Raw genomic sequence first — 14,900 nt, 5'->3', positions numbered from 1 at the left:
GGGGGCAGCCGTGTGCTGCAGGGCTCCCTCACCAGCCCATCTGTCTTCTGCCCTGGGACTGAGAGTGATTCATCGCTGCTCCCTAGCTCAGTGTCCCTGTTTCTATAAACACATCCTTCCCACCTGTTTTAGCTCCGTGATGTTGCCAACGTCAGTAAAAACGGGTGGTTGCTGCTGTTGAATGCAGCTGCTGTGTATATCTGGAAACCACTGCATCTCTACTGGCCTGTGCCTGTGTGATCTCTGCATAATGTTATCCTTCTCTCTCTTCCATTTCCCTGTCACCAACCCCTATAGAGTCGGGATATAAGCCCAGAAGAGATAGATTTAAAGAATGAACCTTGGTATAAATTCTTTTCGGAATTGGAGTTTGGGAAACCGGTAAGTTTAATAGCCTCAGTGGTTATAGACATTTTTTTAAAATAATGCTGTTGCTGCATTGTTGCTGCTAAAGAACCAGATCTGTTTGTAAGGAATTCAGGGAACGGGGAAGCATCATGTCAGTTGTCAGTAGTGGAATTGTCTAGTCTCACTACACCTGTAAGCTTTCCGTTGCTTCACTTCACCAAGAAAGGTCAAAGGTCTCTGGAAGTAGTTCTTGCCAGAAGATCCCAGAGACAACTCAATCCTTGCTTGTCTTAGGACCTCCCACCACTAGCAACAAATAACACGTGCCTGTGGATGTCATTATATTGATCGTGGTTTAGTGCCTTGACCAAAGTCTTTATGGCATACTGAAGACAAGCAGGAAAATGCATTACACACCGAGCAGACCAGCATTGTCACCACTTTAGACAGAATTTTTAAAAGCACATGTGCAAGGGAAGTGCCAAAGCCGACCACAAAGGGGCTCTCTGTGCAGATGTGATCCACGAATACAACCCCATTTCAGGTGACTTCTAGGGAATGAGCTCTATGAGTTAAATAATATTTCCCAAAATTTGAAATGGGAGTTAGGAATTCTAGCAAATTTAGTGTTCAGCCTAATAATATTCTGCAACTTCCCTCTGATGTGTCTGAGTTGGCTTCGGTACAAATTGATTTGGGGCACTTAAAGGAGGATTTTCATAGCCCTGCACCCAAAACAGTATCCAACAGAAGGGAGAGTAGAGCTTATTTTTCCACTAGAGATGACTGGAAACTGACTTAAAACTCCAGTTACTTTAAATCTTAATTATTGCAACTGCAAAAAGAATATTCAGGTAGGGGGATTAAGTGTATAAAAATAAAACATTTTACTAGATGTTTGTATGATACTTTAAGCATTGAATCCAGTATTTGAATCACTGTGGTTTGGAATGATAGTTTTTATCTGCAGACAGGAATTAACTTTATGGTTTAGTAAAATATTAAATTTCATGGTGTGTATATTTATTAAGATGAAGACAAAGACAAATTAAGCTCCTGCTCTGAAATTGCTAAGTTGATTTAGTGATGCTGAGCTTGGTTTCAAAGGTCCTACATCTTCTGAGGGGAACCCCTGACTTTCAAACATCCCCTGTAGGAACAGACCTTCCTCGGGCCTTGTCCCCTCCTTAGCACTGCCTCCTAACAGCCGCTACGCTGTCCTGGATGAACAGCGCCACCTCGTGGCCAGTGGAGAGGGAAGCGTCTAACCAAAATGTGCACCGTCTCCCCTCCTTTCCCAAACCTTTGATAAACACCTCACTTCCTTCTCTCCCTCTTTTCTCTGCTGTCCACGATTCAGACATCAATGGCATCTACCTCAGGCAATCTTTTTTACATGCAAATATTTAAACAGTATTCTGACCCTTTTCTTTTTCTTAAGACTTGCTCAATTATCTCACAGAAAAACCTTTTGGTATATGCAGTTCTTCCCTTCTCCCCCATGATTGGTATATAGAATTATACCATATTTCCAGCAGGGGGAAAACCAAAATCTATTCGCTTTACATTGTGTATAAGCAAGAGTCTGTGCCTTTGACTTCTGAAGTCCCATTCAGAATCCACAAACTTCTAGCTGTCTCCTCAATGGCCAAATGACTAAATTAGTTTTCTCTTAAATATTAGCTTTTAGAAAACGTTATGAAACAGGTTTTTTTCTAATTAATCTTAATGGGTTTGTTTCACTAAATTTGTCATTGCAAATAATTCTGTTTTTGTCAGCAACAGACAGTATTTCCGTCCCGCACACATTAAACAGGCTCTGTGAGGAGCTCAGTGAATGAACACTGTTTCTACTGGAATCTTGTCTGAGTGCCCCACAGCCGATCCAAACCCATGCTGGGAACACAATCTATTGACATATTGGGACCTCCGTGTAATTTGTATCCCTACCCTGTTCTAACTGCCCCTGTGTTATTTAAAGAGATGCTTTTCCAAAATGTCATTTTCTGTCAAGCCCTGAGTAGTCCTTGCATAGACCTTAGAGTCCTTAAGTGGGACGACTACCTTTTGCGTAGGTCTTATAAAGTAATAAAAGAGAATACTTTCGAAGACTTACCAAAACAACTTGATCACTCTCTCCCCTGAGGAGCAGTGTTGAGATGAATGGCTCCATGGTCTAAGGCATCCTGAGGGTGGGCTTATTAACTAGTTGAACCAAGTTTAATGACTGGGTGTCACTCCCAGTGTTTGGTAAGAAGGTGTGGTGGGGAGAAATTTTTTCTCTTAATTTCTCTCCTGCCCCAGTCACTCTGGGCCGGAAAAGGGTAAGAGACATAAATCAAAGTGGCATAAACCTTGAAACTTGTTTTCGAAGGTGTTTCAGTCATTCAGAAGTAGAATGAAATTAAAGTTCCTGCCAAAGCGTGGGGATCATTTCTTCTCGTTATTCCACCTGGACTCAGGACCCCCTCCCCCAAGTGAGGAAAGCCTGCCACAACCCTGACACCAGAGTCACCCTGCGCTCCTTTCTTCTCCAGCCCCTTCACTGAAGCCACCCAAACCACCCTGAAACTTCAGCAAGATCCTGACCATAATACCTTGTGGCTCCAATAGGTTGCTGTGGAATATCAAATCATTCCACACCCCAGGGACCATTTTGGGGAAGGTTATTTAAAACCAATTTAATTTGTAAGCACTGCCTTACTTTTTGCATTAAATAAACGAGTAGGGGTGCTGTACGTGACTTTAAAAAGTCTGCCTCCCCATAGGAACAATCTATGAAGTGCATAAAGAAGAATGATGAGTGTTTATAGCACTCCCTTTATATAAATTGCAGAAGATGCATCTACAGAGATCACACTACTGCCCCGTTGCTGACAGTGGGGAATGCATCTTGAAATCAGATTACTTTCCATTGCAAATTTATTACAAAGAGCCTGGGCGCCAGCTTTTTTCTTCTTTTTTCCCCCTCTAACGTCTACAAAAATTGATTTCTGTAAGTAAGCTCAAGACACAATGTAAACCTATTTGAATGCTTCCATAATTGATTATAATGAAATTTGCACAAAATCCAGGAGCTATTAGTGCTCTCGTCTCCTCAGAGGTCACTGTACACGAAATTGCAGGTCTAAGTGGGCAGAACAAGATGGCCCACTTTCGGGGAGAGAGGTTCCAGAGTTAGAAGTGGCTTGTAACTTCCAGGTGTCCTCCTGTTCTCACTCCTCCCTCACTAATCTGATAGCGGTTCCCCCGGCCGGAATTAGGAATGCAACCCTAATTCCATCTTGAAGGGTTCACGGAGAAAACAAAATAACCTCACAGTCTGCTGTTTAAATTCAAAGTGTAAACTCAGTTCTCTGAGGGAGGTGGAAGGTACGGCTCTTCCATTAGCAGTGTTAACACAGTCTCGTTAAACTGAAAGATTTTAAAAATTGTCTAGTTATGCAGTGTGAAATTTAACACCCAATTTGTACATGGGTTTCATTGCCACAAACCACAGAAAACACATTTAGTTCAATTTACCATTGGCCAAATCTGCAAAAGCGCACACCGGTTAGCAAACGGTGCGTGTCACCGGGGGAAGACCGCCGCGAGCCCGTAGAATCTCGGCGTCCGTCTTAGTTTGAAAAGACCAGTGAGGAATTTTAAAGTTTCTATTTCGGTTCAAATTGGTGTTAATGCTTTTTTTTTTTCTTCTTCTTCTTCTTTGTGTCTTTTAAGTTTGCAATATTTGGACTCCAACAATGATGTGCTCTTGAGACAGAGACATAGAAACGAATCCCAGTTAGCGCCCAGCCCACGCCCGTGCTTGTAGCCCGCCCCGTGTGCTGATGAGCTCTCCCCGTGTGCCCCTCTTTGTTTGAGCCGGTCTCCGTGTTTGTCTTTATGCTCATTTCTCCATTTCCTCCTCTGCTTCCCATCAGCCTCCCAAAAAGATATGGGATTATACTCCAGGAGACTGCTCTATCCTTCCTAGAGGGGATAGAAAGGTAATGCCGGGCCCCCGGGGGCCGTGTGTGTGCTCTCTAGCCTGCTTAGTGTGAGTGTGCTGTGGGGGTTTGCTTTGATTTTCTTAAATCACTTTTTTAACTTGATAACTTTTCTTTTTCTTTTTTTTTTTTTTTTTTGGCTTGGTGATAAATCTATTTAACAAAGTCTCTAAGACATGTATACACGGATGTTTAGGGGTTGGTTTGTTTTTTAAAGCAATGACCTATTCTTCTGACATCTGGTACTTGTCACAGTCACCAGACTGAAAAAAGAGAAACTAGGTATTTCCTCCCAGGTAGGTTTTTATGGTATTTGCAGTTCTCTTTAGCAAGTAGCATAGAATTTGGAAGCTCTGATTACTGCAGGGTTTATATTTTCTATGCCTAATACTGCATTTTCTGTTCTCACGGCTTTACGTCATTTCCTGTGAGCTCTTGTGTTTAATGATGCCACCTCTGCCTTACTCAAATGTAACACTAAAGAAAATTTCATTTTTCAAACTTAACCTCCCTTTCTCGCTGCCTGTCCTCCAAACTAAAACACTCTTTCCCATCTTTTCTTTCTTGAACCAGACTAATCTAGAAAAAGAGCCCAACCTCTGCCAGACAGAGTTAGAGGCAGATTTAGGAAAAATGGAGATGCTTAATAGAGCACCCAGTGCAGACCCGGCTCAGGTATTTCTGACTGTTTCTCCTGCCGTCAATGCCTCTTCCAGCGCGGTTTTGCCTTTGTTCTGCGGCGTGGGGCGTAGCTGAGGAGTGAATGTTACGCTGATCAGTTTCAACCTGCATGGCTTTCTGACTGCTGCTTTCCCCCAGCTTCATTTTTGCTTCGATTTCTTTTGAGCTTGGTTGGCATCTTCCTTAAAGGGTTTTTTCCAAATATCTGTGGCTGATGATTTAAACTGCTCCCCCTGATCTGCTTGGAGGGGTGACCCTTTTAATTTCCTTCCTTCGCCTTGGAATGCCTTCCCGGGGTTTTCAGGGATCCGTGTGTTGGCAGCTGTCGTTTTTGCAGCTCTGGGAGGTACCAGCCTTGGAGATCATTTTCCGAAGCATAACACTGCAATTCGAGCGCCTCCTGCGTGCACGGCACTGTCAGGGTAGCCGTGTCTGTAGTTTAAAAGGTCAGAAAGTTCTCAATGAAAAAATGCATTCCAGAGGCCAGCCCGCCCGGCCACAGCAAGCATTTGAAACTCTACCTGCACTGGTATTTTTAAATGGAGCTGTGTCAAAACGTGGTTTACTAAAGCCTAGGTCAGAAAGAGAGACAGTCCAAGGTAAATGGGCCCCCGAGAGGAAGAAAAATACCCAATGTTTGGAGAACTGCTCCTAGGGCTCCTTGGAAAAAACACACGAGACCCTTACAAAGAAAGGGGATCTTTACAGAAAATAAAAAAGGAATGTGGGCACTACTAGAGGCTGGGAAGGTCCAAGACTGTGGCAGGAAACGTGGAAGTTGTGAATGAGTCGCGTTATACTTCAGCAGCGCTAAGGAAGGAAGGAGGGCCAGGCCACCAGCGTGAGTGACTTGGGTACCAAAATCCTGGGAGTGCCAGAGACTTAACCCAGGGAAGGGGGAAAGAAAGCAGGGGGTTACAGCAGCGTGGGGGGGGGGCTGGAATAGCAGGGTCAGGAGTCAAGGAACTGCAAACAGGTCCGGGGAGTTGGGGTTTGGGATCCAGAGTCAGCAAAGGAGGAAACCAGCAGGCCCGCGCGGCCAGGCCCAGGCTCCTCTCGGGACTTGGCGGAGGCACAAAACGTGAGCCATGGACTCTGAGGAAAGGTCACTGGGTTTGATAAGGGAGAGGTTTCTGAGAACCTTGGAGACTACTGGGTGAGTAGTGGACGGGAGCTAGGGTATATGGGAAGAACCAGGGGTCCCCAGGGGTTCACGCTGATGGAAAATGATCATGGAAGGAAGGGAGGGGCATGTTCCGGAGGACTCGGCAGGGGCTCGCAAATGCTTCTTCAAGATCCAGACCAGGGCATTGTCCGCAGAGGTGGGGGAGACCCAGAACGGGGCAGATGCCAAAGGACAGATGCCAGGAGAGAGGATGGGCAGGAGAGGCCAGGGCAGGCAGAGAGCCGGATGGGTGAGCGTGGAGGTAAGAGGGTGCTTCCCTGAGGAGCAATGGGGAGGAGGCAGGTGCCATCCTCCGGACAGGGCGCCCCCAGAAAGGACAGGGCCCAGCAGGCAGAGGGGCAGGTGGCTGAGCCCCGAGGAGGGTTGCCTGCCTCTTTCACAGTCCCTTCCTGCCTTTTCTTTTTCCTGATGTTTCTCTTTCCTCTCCTCAAATCTCTCTCCTCCACGTAGTTTGTTTTCCTTGTAATGGTCATTATTAGATAGGAGTATTTTTAAAAGTTAACTTTTTCATTGATTTACTCAACCACTGTGTTATTTTTAAAAGCCAGTATATTGAACTCTTTGCTTTTTTCTCTCCATAACAACAGAAACCCTAAACTATGCAGTTATGTTGCTTTTTCTCTGCATGTAGCTCGCGATTGTTTTCTTTTGCATAGTGGCCTGTAATCTTATAAAATGTTCCCCCACTGAGGCTGAGATGGGCCTTAATAGCCTTTGTAAAACTGCATTTCTCCCCCTTTCCACACTTCTAAATCTGCAGGGCAAACAAGTGATCTAAACCCAGTGTGGTCTTTTAAAATGCATTTTTGTACACTCTTTACCTGATGTTTTGGGTGCCCCTCTCTCTGGATGTGGCATCTGGGGCATATGAGGAAGTCTGGTGGGTTGACAGGGGTTTCTGAAGGGTGGGGTACGCTGGGGATGGGTGTGCTGTCCATGTCACTAATGCATGTTGGCCAAATGGTGGGCCAGTCCACCCAATGGGCCTGTGACTGAAGGTACATGGAAGCCAGGAGGCCATCTCCTGACCCACCCAGAGAGCCTTGGCTGCAGCCACTGGGAGCTAAAGGCCAGACTAAGAGAACACCTGTTGCCCAGAAATCCTGCTCCCAAGGAGAGGGCACCACCCTCCAGGGGCACCGAGACCTTCGCAGCCAGGCTCCCCTCCTTCCAGAGGCCCCTGTCTACCTTAGGAAGGCAAAGGGACTTCTCTCCTTTCCCCTTGGCTTCAAACGTCTGAGTCAAAATAAATCATATGCACTTTTCTCTTTTTTTTGACATTTACAGAGCTCAGCAGTCAGCCCCACTCCGGATATTTCTTCCGAGCCTCCTGGATAGTAAGTTGCCACTTTGTCTACATGGCTTCATGTATGAAATGACAAAAATGGGGAGAAGCTTGTGTGTTGGACTCAAGTGGGTTTTATATGTAGCCGCCTAGTGGCTATAGTTTGGTAATAAGTAGCGATTCAATTCTAGTCTTCAGGTTTTTTCTCCTTTCTCTTCCAATTGGTTTGTGACGATTCATATGAACTTCAGTAAGCTTTTCCCTGTGTGGTCGTCTCTGTCTTTAAAATGTGAGTGTGTTTGTCTGAGTTTAGGATCAAAGTTCACCTCATTTGCTGATTCTTCCAGGGAGATGTGTGACTTCGTGACTACTTGGGGGGGACTCGAGTCCTTGGGCTGGACCTGTCACAGGGAAAGGTGGAGCCAAGAGGGGGATCACTGGTCTGATTCTCAGAGATGTAGCTTTAATCCCCATACCAGTTCTTGGGGTTCTCCCTGGGTGATGTGTACACACCTCACTCGCTTCTTCCTGGGGCAATGTTCCCCAAACCGGTTATCCAGCATCATCTCCAAATCTCCCCCAAAAACCATCCCGCAAACCCTCCTGCATCCGCTCCCAGACTGTTTGTCTCAGAGCTCTGCCAGGCAGCTGCTGCCCCAGCGAAGCCGGTTCCGTGCTGGGCACCCCCGCACCCATGGTAGAGTACAGGCGTTCGAGCCCCTGAGGAGGCCCCGGCTGAGCCTGTCCATACCCAGTCACGTCAGGACCTCTCATGGCACTGACTTCTGCTGAAGGCCTGAATTGTGTTACTGTGCCTCTATAACTCTGATCAGTTACAAACTCCTGACGAGCAAGGCCTGCGTCTCCATCGTGCCTGGTGCCCCACAGACCCGGAGTTTGTTCTGTGGGAGCAGCTTCCCATCTCATCGCCATCGTATCCGCATCTTCTTCGAAGGATGACTAGAAGGGGGGGCGCAGCTCTCGCCTGTTCCATTTGGTTGGGCAGATCCACAATGAGCAAGTCTACCTGTTCAGGCAGAAGCCTGCCTTGACCTGAATGCGGAGTTTATGGGTGTTTGTGGCAAGTATTATAGTCACTTGGGCATTTTGCAGGAGTAGTTTCATTTGAAGATCAGTTAGCCAGGATTGGAGTATTTCACTGGAAAACTGGAAAAAACCTGAATCCTTTCTAGAGTAGTGACCAGATCTCTAGCCAGATCTATACTGTTAACATTTCCTCTATAAATGTGTATCTTAATGGTTATGGTTAACATACCCCAGAGTGTAAGAAGAAATTGAGACGCTATATTAGGACAGCAGCTAGGGGAAAAGTTTCCTGTCTTAAAGGACAGTTCCGTCTCGGAGGAGGTCGGGTATAAAGTCTCTTGCGCTCACTGTGGGGTTGACGATCAGGCCACCAGTATGACAGAGGAATCAAAACTCAGCTGTATCATCAGGACCCTCCCCCCCCTTCACTTCAGGCTTTGAGGCTCACTTTTTTAAGGAGCTAGTTGAACTACACCTTCAGCCCAAAGGATGACCTGTCACAGGCCCTCTAGGTCCCAGAGACATGCCTTCGGAGGCTAAGCCCACCAGAGGACCTCAGGCTCCCTGCAGGTAAAGGGCTTCTTCAAGGCCACAGCTCTCAGCAGCTCTCCCTGGTCCCTGAGGTCACCTGTTTGTCAGTGGCAAAGCTTGTCACTGTGCCAGTCCTTACTGCCCAGTGCCTGATTGGACCAGGTCTCTCCCTGCCCCTGTCATTTCCAGGGTTGCATAATGTTAGCCCTGCTGCCTGGTCTCCCCCCTCTGCCTCCTCACCCCATCTCCCTGAAATCTGCAAGACAGAAAGGCTGTTTCAGGTGGTCGGCTGAGTAGATCCCTTAGCTCCACTGGATCAAAGGCACTGTGCTAGGTATTATGATAGGAACATAAGAAATAGTCCCTTAATAGTGTGGGGGGTAAAACACACCAAAAAAAATGAATGTTAGTAAATAAGAAAGCAAAGTGACAAGTGATTGAAGTAGACTGTAAGGATTAAAAGTATTCAGAAAAGAAAGCCGTGCCCAGGGGCTGTCAGAGTTGGGCACACAGGTCTTCAACGAAATGGTGACTAATGATTTATTCAGCATTTACTATGTGCCAGACCTTATGCTTAGCATCTTATATAATTCACCTCAGTCCCCTCAACATTCCAGGATCAGGCATTATTTTTAATCTTCATTTTACAGGTGGAGAAGCAGGCAGCGTAGTGTCCAAGGATCCGCAGCTGGTAGGCAGAGCTGTTCCTGCGCATACTAGACTAGCAACAGTGAAGTCCTAGGCCAGGGGCTGGTGCTGGCAGTAAACTCACCTGCACCACACTGATTCAAAGTTGGGTAATGACAGAAAGCATGCTATAATTTTTACTGTCTTTTGAATGATTGGAAAAACAGTTTAAGCAACTATTTGTAATATTGTGTTAGCAGGATTGAGAGGGACTAGTGCTAACTGCTTAAAAGAGCCCATTGCTGTCAGACTCTGAGTATCTGTGTGCAGAAAGATATCTGATGTGTTAGTTTACCAAGCACTCTTATTTATATCATCGAAATAGGTCTCCAGAGACCTCTGTTTTTCAGCCTTAGCCTAGCTCAGGTGAAATACTTGGCAGGAATAGATGAGGTTTTTTTCCTCCTGCTATTCTACCGTTTGGGAATTTATCAGTAATTGAGGCTTGGTTTTTCTCCCGGTTTGTTCAAATGAGTAAGGTTTTTTGTATTCGGAATTGGTGAGGAGCCAGCTTAAGTGTAGAGCCTGACACATAGGAAAGTGCACAGTTAATGTTTGCTGAAGAAATGGATGCATCTGTAAGTCTTAATTAACTAGGGTCCAGCTCCCTCAGCACCAAGGCAGGCAACTGGTGGGCTGAATCTGGCCCCTTTCACTGGATCGACAGGAATGACCTGTTGAAAGAAACATTGGCAGGACTTGACTTAACCCAAGGACTAAAGAAAGGGGAGTCATGCCTGGCTGGGTGTGGCTCAGCAGGTGAGCATCGACCTAGGATCCAGGAGATTGTGGTTTGATTCCCAGCCAGGGCATTTGCCTGGGTTGCAGGCTCCATCCCCAGTAGGGGGTGTGCAGGAGGCAGCCGATCGATGACGACTCTCATCATTGATGTTTCTATCTCTCTCCCTTCCTCTCTCTGAAATCAATAAAGATATATTAAAAAAGAAAAAAGAAAGGAGTCACAAATCGCCCAGGTTCAAAAACTTTGTGGTCAGTGGAGAAGTGATGGTGTTGTTTCAAATCCATTTTCATATCTTGGACAGATTTTAGTTTAGAATTTTATTAATTAACCTGATTACATATCACAATATTAAAAGAACCTGGGAACAGCAAGGAAAAAATTCACCCATTGTCCCAGTATTCTAATGCCAGTCCTTCCTCTCAAAAAATACATTTTTGTAGTCGTGATCCCAGTGTATGTCAGATTTTGTGTTTTATTTCTTAGAGTTACCAGATGTATAAGTCAGCTGTGTAGCCCACTCATTTCCATCGCGGCTTAGCCGGCAGCAGCGAGCAGCAGAGTACATGCTTTGCCAACCAAAGCGCTTTTACTCTGTTTGGCCAGCAGGGGGCACTCACGCCGCTGTGTTCCTAAGTGGTGATGGTGCACTAGGAAAAACACCCTTTTCCCTTGATCTAACCTAAGATCACAACACAAATCATTACCTGGAGAACTTGATGAAATATTAGAACCTTCCCGGAGCTTAAAATCTGTGTGTATGTAGGCATTAATTTTATGGAGTCATTTATTCCACTGATATTTATTGAACAACAGTGCTAGGCACCAGCCATGCAAAGATTAATCAGATAAACCGCCTGCCCACAAGGAAAAAATCCGAGTGTAATGGGGAGACAGAGGTGTAAATAACAATCAGAATCCAGCGTGGTACATGCGGTGAGGGGACCCGGGAGGGCCGGAGCGCCTGTGCTGTGGAGGAGGGAAAGTAGGCTTTAGAGAGGAGCAGCAAATAAAAAGTGAACAATAGCATTATATTGTAAGTAAAAAAAGTAAGTTTTATTCACATAGTACAAAAGGCTGGAGATTGCCCAGAAGCCCTTCCCCATAGCCACAGTTAAAAACAGTTACTTTTTTTGTTTCTTTCTAAAAACACCAAGTGGCTTTGAACAGTGAATTTCACGAGGCTAGAACTCTGTTGTCTGTTTTATTCCTTGTTGAATCTCCACCTAGGAGAGTGACTGATGTAGTAGGTACTCAATAAATACTTGTCGAATGAGTAAAATGAGCCATGGAATGAGGCGGTGCAATCTTTTCTAGAAATATTATTGGCACTGGTTTGCAAAAATGACTGGAGGGAAACGGGGCCAGAGACCGGGGGAGCGATGGTGTGCTTCTTGCAGAGGTGTGGGTGAGTGGTGGGGAGGTGGGGCCCAGGGAGGCAGAGACCCAAGGGATCACCGTGAGGACAGGGAGGGAGCAGGACTTGGTGACTCGTTTGGTTTGTGGAGCAAGGAGAGGGAGAAGAGGTTGGTTTTCTGGGCTTTCTGGCTTGGGTGATGGGAGGTGGAGGAATAGAGCTGGGTTTGGTTTGGGACATGTTGGGTTTAAGATGCCTGAGGAACACCTAGGTGGAGCTGTCTGGAAGGCCCAGTTGAATGTATGTGTTTGGAGCGCAAAAGAAAGGTCTGTGTAGGTAACAGATTTGAAGGTGGACTTTTGGGACAGTCCCACCACACCTAGTAGTTTTGCAAAGGAAGGAAATGGAGGCTGAAAGAAACAGACTGTTTCCAAGTTTTTAAACTGAGCGGGCTTGCCTCCGCTGGTCCACGTTCCTCGTTGGAGTCAGGCTGGAACCCCAGCTGCCAGGACCCTGCCCACCTCTTCCAGAGCCCGCCAGTGAGCACGTTGGAAACATTTGGCCCTAAAATGATTGCTCTGTTCTCTCACTTTATTCTTCGAGTGAGTGGTTTTGTTGAATCCCCTTGGAACTCAGCAGCCAGCTCTGCATCTTCGCCAGGGGGTAAGTTCTTTTCACTGTCTCCTGCCGGCTGGCTCCTTCTCAACCCAAAGTTGCATCAGCCCAGGCTGCCGAGAGCTGAGCTTCTGAACCTGACTTGCTTTGTTGAGTACACGGTGACTTGGGACTTTCTCAGTCAACCTGAGGGTACTTTTCTCGCCCTCTCTGATCTGTTTGAACACAGCAAAGACCCAACAGCTCTGTGACAAATGCCTTCACCACTCTGGTCCTCAGTTTCCCCTTTGGTACAATGAACCAAGGATGTCTATCTTTCCAATGAGGAGATCTGATGAAGGCGATACGTTTAGAAACACGGGGCCAGAGCTTTTAGCTATTGTTTTTAAACAAGTTGCCAAGTGTTACCATCTGGGAAAAGCATGTCGGCTTTGGTATCAGAAAGAAAACAATTGGCCATAGCAAGTCCATCCTGAGAGGTTTCCTGAGTGCTGCTGGCTTGTCGTTCTGGTGGGAAGCAGGAAAAAATGGTGATAATAGGTGGAATAAAGCCAGAAAGTGGGGTGGGGGAGGTGGGGAGCTCTGGCAGTGGGTGAGGTAGAGGAGGTGTGGAGTCAGCAGCAGCCGGTGTCCTGTCCGAGAAGTTAGGAGGAGCTGGGGGAGGCTGGGCTGGATGTTCTGACCGAGGCCGAGGCGGTGTAAAGGACAGCGGGATAGAAGCCACTGTCAGAGTCGCTCCGTGCTGAGGCCTGGTCGCCCCAAACCAGGGCTTTAGAGACTCTCCCCTCACAGGGGCAACTTCAGTCACACTTGGTTGGCAAGGCTAAAGGACGTCTGTATGTGGATCCTTTTGTAGCCGAGATGTACACAAAGGAGAAGCATTCGGCTAAGCTGAAGGACAAAGTCAGAACTGCCGCCCAAAAGAAAGGGAGGTTTAGGAAAAGAGGCAGATTTTTTCAATTAGGAAATTCAAAGTGAAAGTCAGTTTAGATGCGCTTACACTGACTTAAATTGGTATATAGTGCCACAGCCTTGCTAGTCTCCTTTAGGGGTCTTCCCCGCTAAGCCAGGGACATCGGTGGATGCGCCCTGCAGGCAGAAGCAGGAGAGCCCAGAGCTGTCCGGTCGCAGCCCTTGTCCCTCGGCGTGGCCCCCACACCTGGGAAAGCCAAGCCTGTTTGTCTCTGGGGTGGGAGTGGGCCCCTTCAGGCAGGGCCCCCCCCACCAGGTAGACAGCCAGCCTGAGCCTGGGCCACCCCAATCCCCTGCCGTCTTACTCTCTCCGCTGTTCCAGTGACTCCGTGGTCACTGATGTCAGGAGCTCAGAACCCTAAGTGAATGTGATGTCATTCTTATACTTGTGGGAGAATTTCTAAGTACATCATTTCACAAATCAAAACATGGTCTTAGTCAGATCGTGGGTGCAAATTTTGTTTTCACAAAATGTGACCTTTTATTCATTCAACAAGTATTTACTGAGTGTACTCATAGACCGTAAAGTCAAGTGGGCCCTTAAAAACAAGGGCACAGCCGGGGAAGGAGAGCGCAGTCCGGCCCCACCTGGAGGTTCCCCTCTCTGGGACGCACGCCCCGGAGCTGCTCTGCGGACTCACTCCACCCGCCTGCTTTTACGTTCTCAGCTCTGAGGGTTGGTTCTGTTTTCCCGTAGATCCCCAGTAATGCTCTTCTCTCTTGGCTGAGGAGAGGGAAAAGCATTCAGTCCCCTGACCTAGGCTGAAAGGATGAGGGGGGACCTGGGGGAGCCCTGGCCACCGGGGCAGTCCCCTGAGATAGAGCGAGGAAAACCCTTAACACTGGTGGTGCCTGCATGGAAAGGTGGCTCCTGTGAGGGGTGCTAATTGTAGGAACAGCGGTGTTGCTCGGGAGCTTGGCCACCCTGAGGTGGAGACATGGCCTGTTTTAACACAGAGCCTCCACCTCTTTGCTGTGTCTGACTCCTGGTCTGGAGCTGCTTGTCCCAGGCCTACATTTGTGAAAGGTGGCGCTCGGCGGTTCTGATGTACAACAGTTTGAGTGCTGTTAGGCCCGTTGCCCATGATGTGCGAGCCTGGGCTCTGGAAGGGCACTGTCTCCACAGTGTCTCCGTAGGAAATGTTCTAGAACGCGGCTGAGAACTCTGTGTGGAGCGGCGTGTTGTGGCTCAGGTTCCAGGCCTGCCGTCCACTAAAGCTCGCCTGCTTCCACCAGAGCCCCAGTCACTCAGTGTCAGGCTCTTCATCTGAAAACAGGAAAGTGGGGTTGTTTGTGAGGATCAGAGGAATTCCGTCGTGATCACTGGGTAATGGGAAGGAGATGGACAGATGTGTGATAAAGCAGATGCAGCCCAGTGGACCTTGTAGAATTGGGGGGTGGGAGACATGGGTGTTCACTATTGTATCTCCTTAAGCATTTCTACACACGTGATAATATTCATA

At 47.2% G+C, this 14,900-nt stretch overlaps 1 protein-coding gene across 31 annotated transcripts in view; it reads left to right on the top strand.

Annotated features, from left to right (window-relative positions):
- Positions 1-14,900, top strand: part of SORBS1 (sorbin and SH3 domain containing 1) — a 204,682-nt gene that overhangs the window by 151,717 nt on the left and 38,065 nt on the right. For 12 of the 31 annotated variants that reach the window (XM_081157860.1, XM_081157863.1, XM_081157859.1 and 9 more), the window contains 2 exons: positions 298-381; positions 7,492-7,541. In XM_081157860.1, the coding sequence (XP_081013986.1) occupies positions 298-381; positions 7,492-7,541 (134 nt within the window). Of the gene's footprint in view, positions 1-297; positions 382-4,271; positions 4,338-4,910; positions 5,013-7,491; positions 7,542-14,900 lie in introns of all 31 variants that reach the window. The other 19 variants (XM_081157853.1, XM_081157851.1, XM_081157858.1 and 16 more) reach the window with 3 other exon arrangements.

This window comes from Miniopterus schreibersii (assembly GCF_964146895.1).
Source record: "Miniopterus schreibersii genome assembly, chromosome: 14".
NCBI lineage: Eukaryota > Metazoa > Chordata > Mammalia > Chiroptera > Miniopteridae > Miniopterus > Miniopterus schreibersii.
This window is presented reverse-complemented; position numbering and strand designations above follow the sequence as displayed.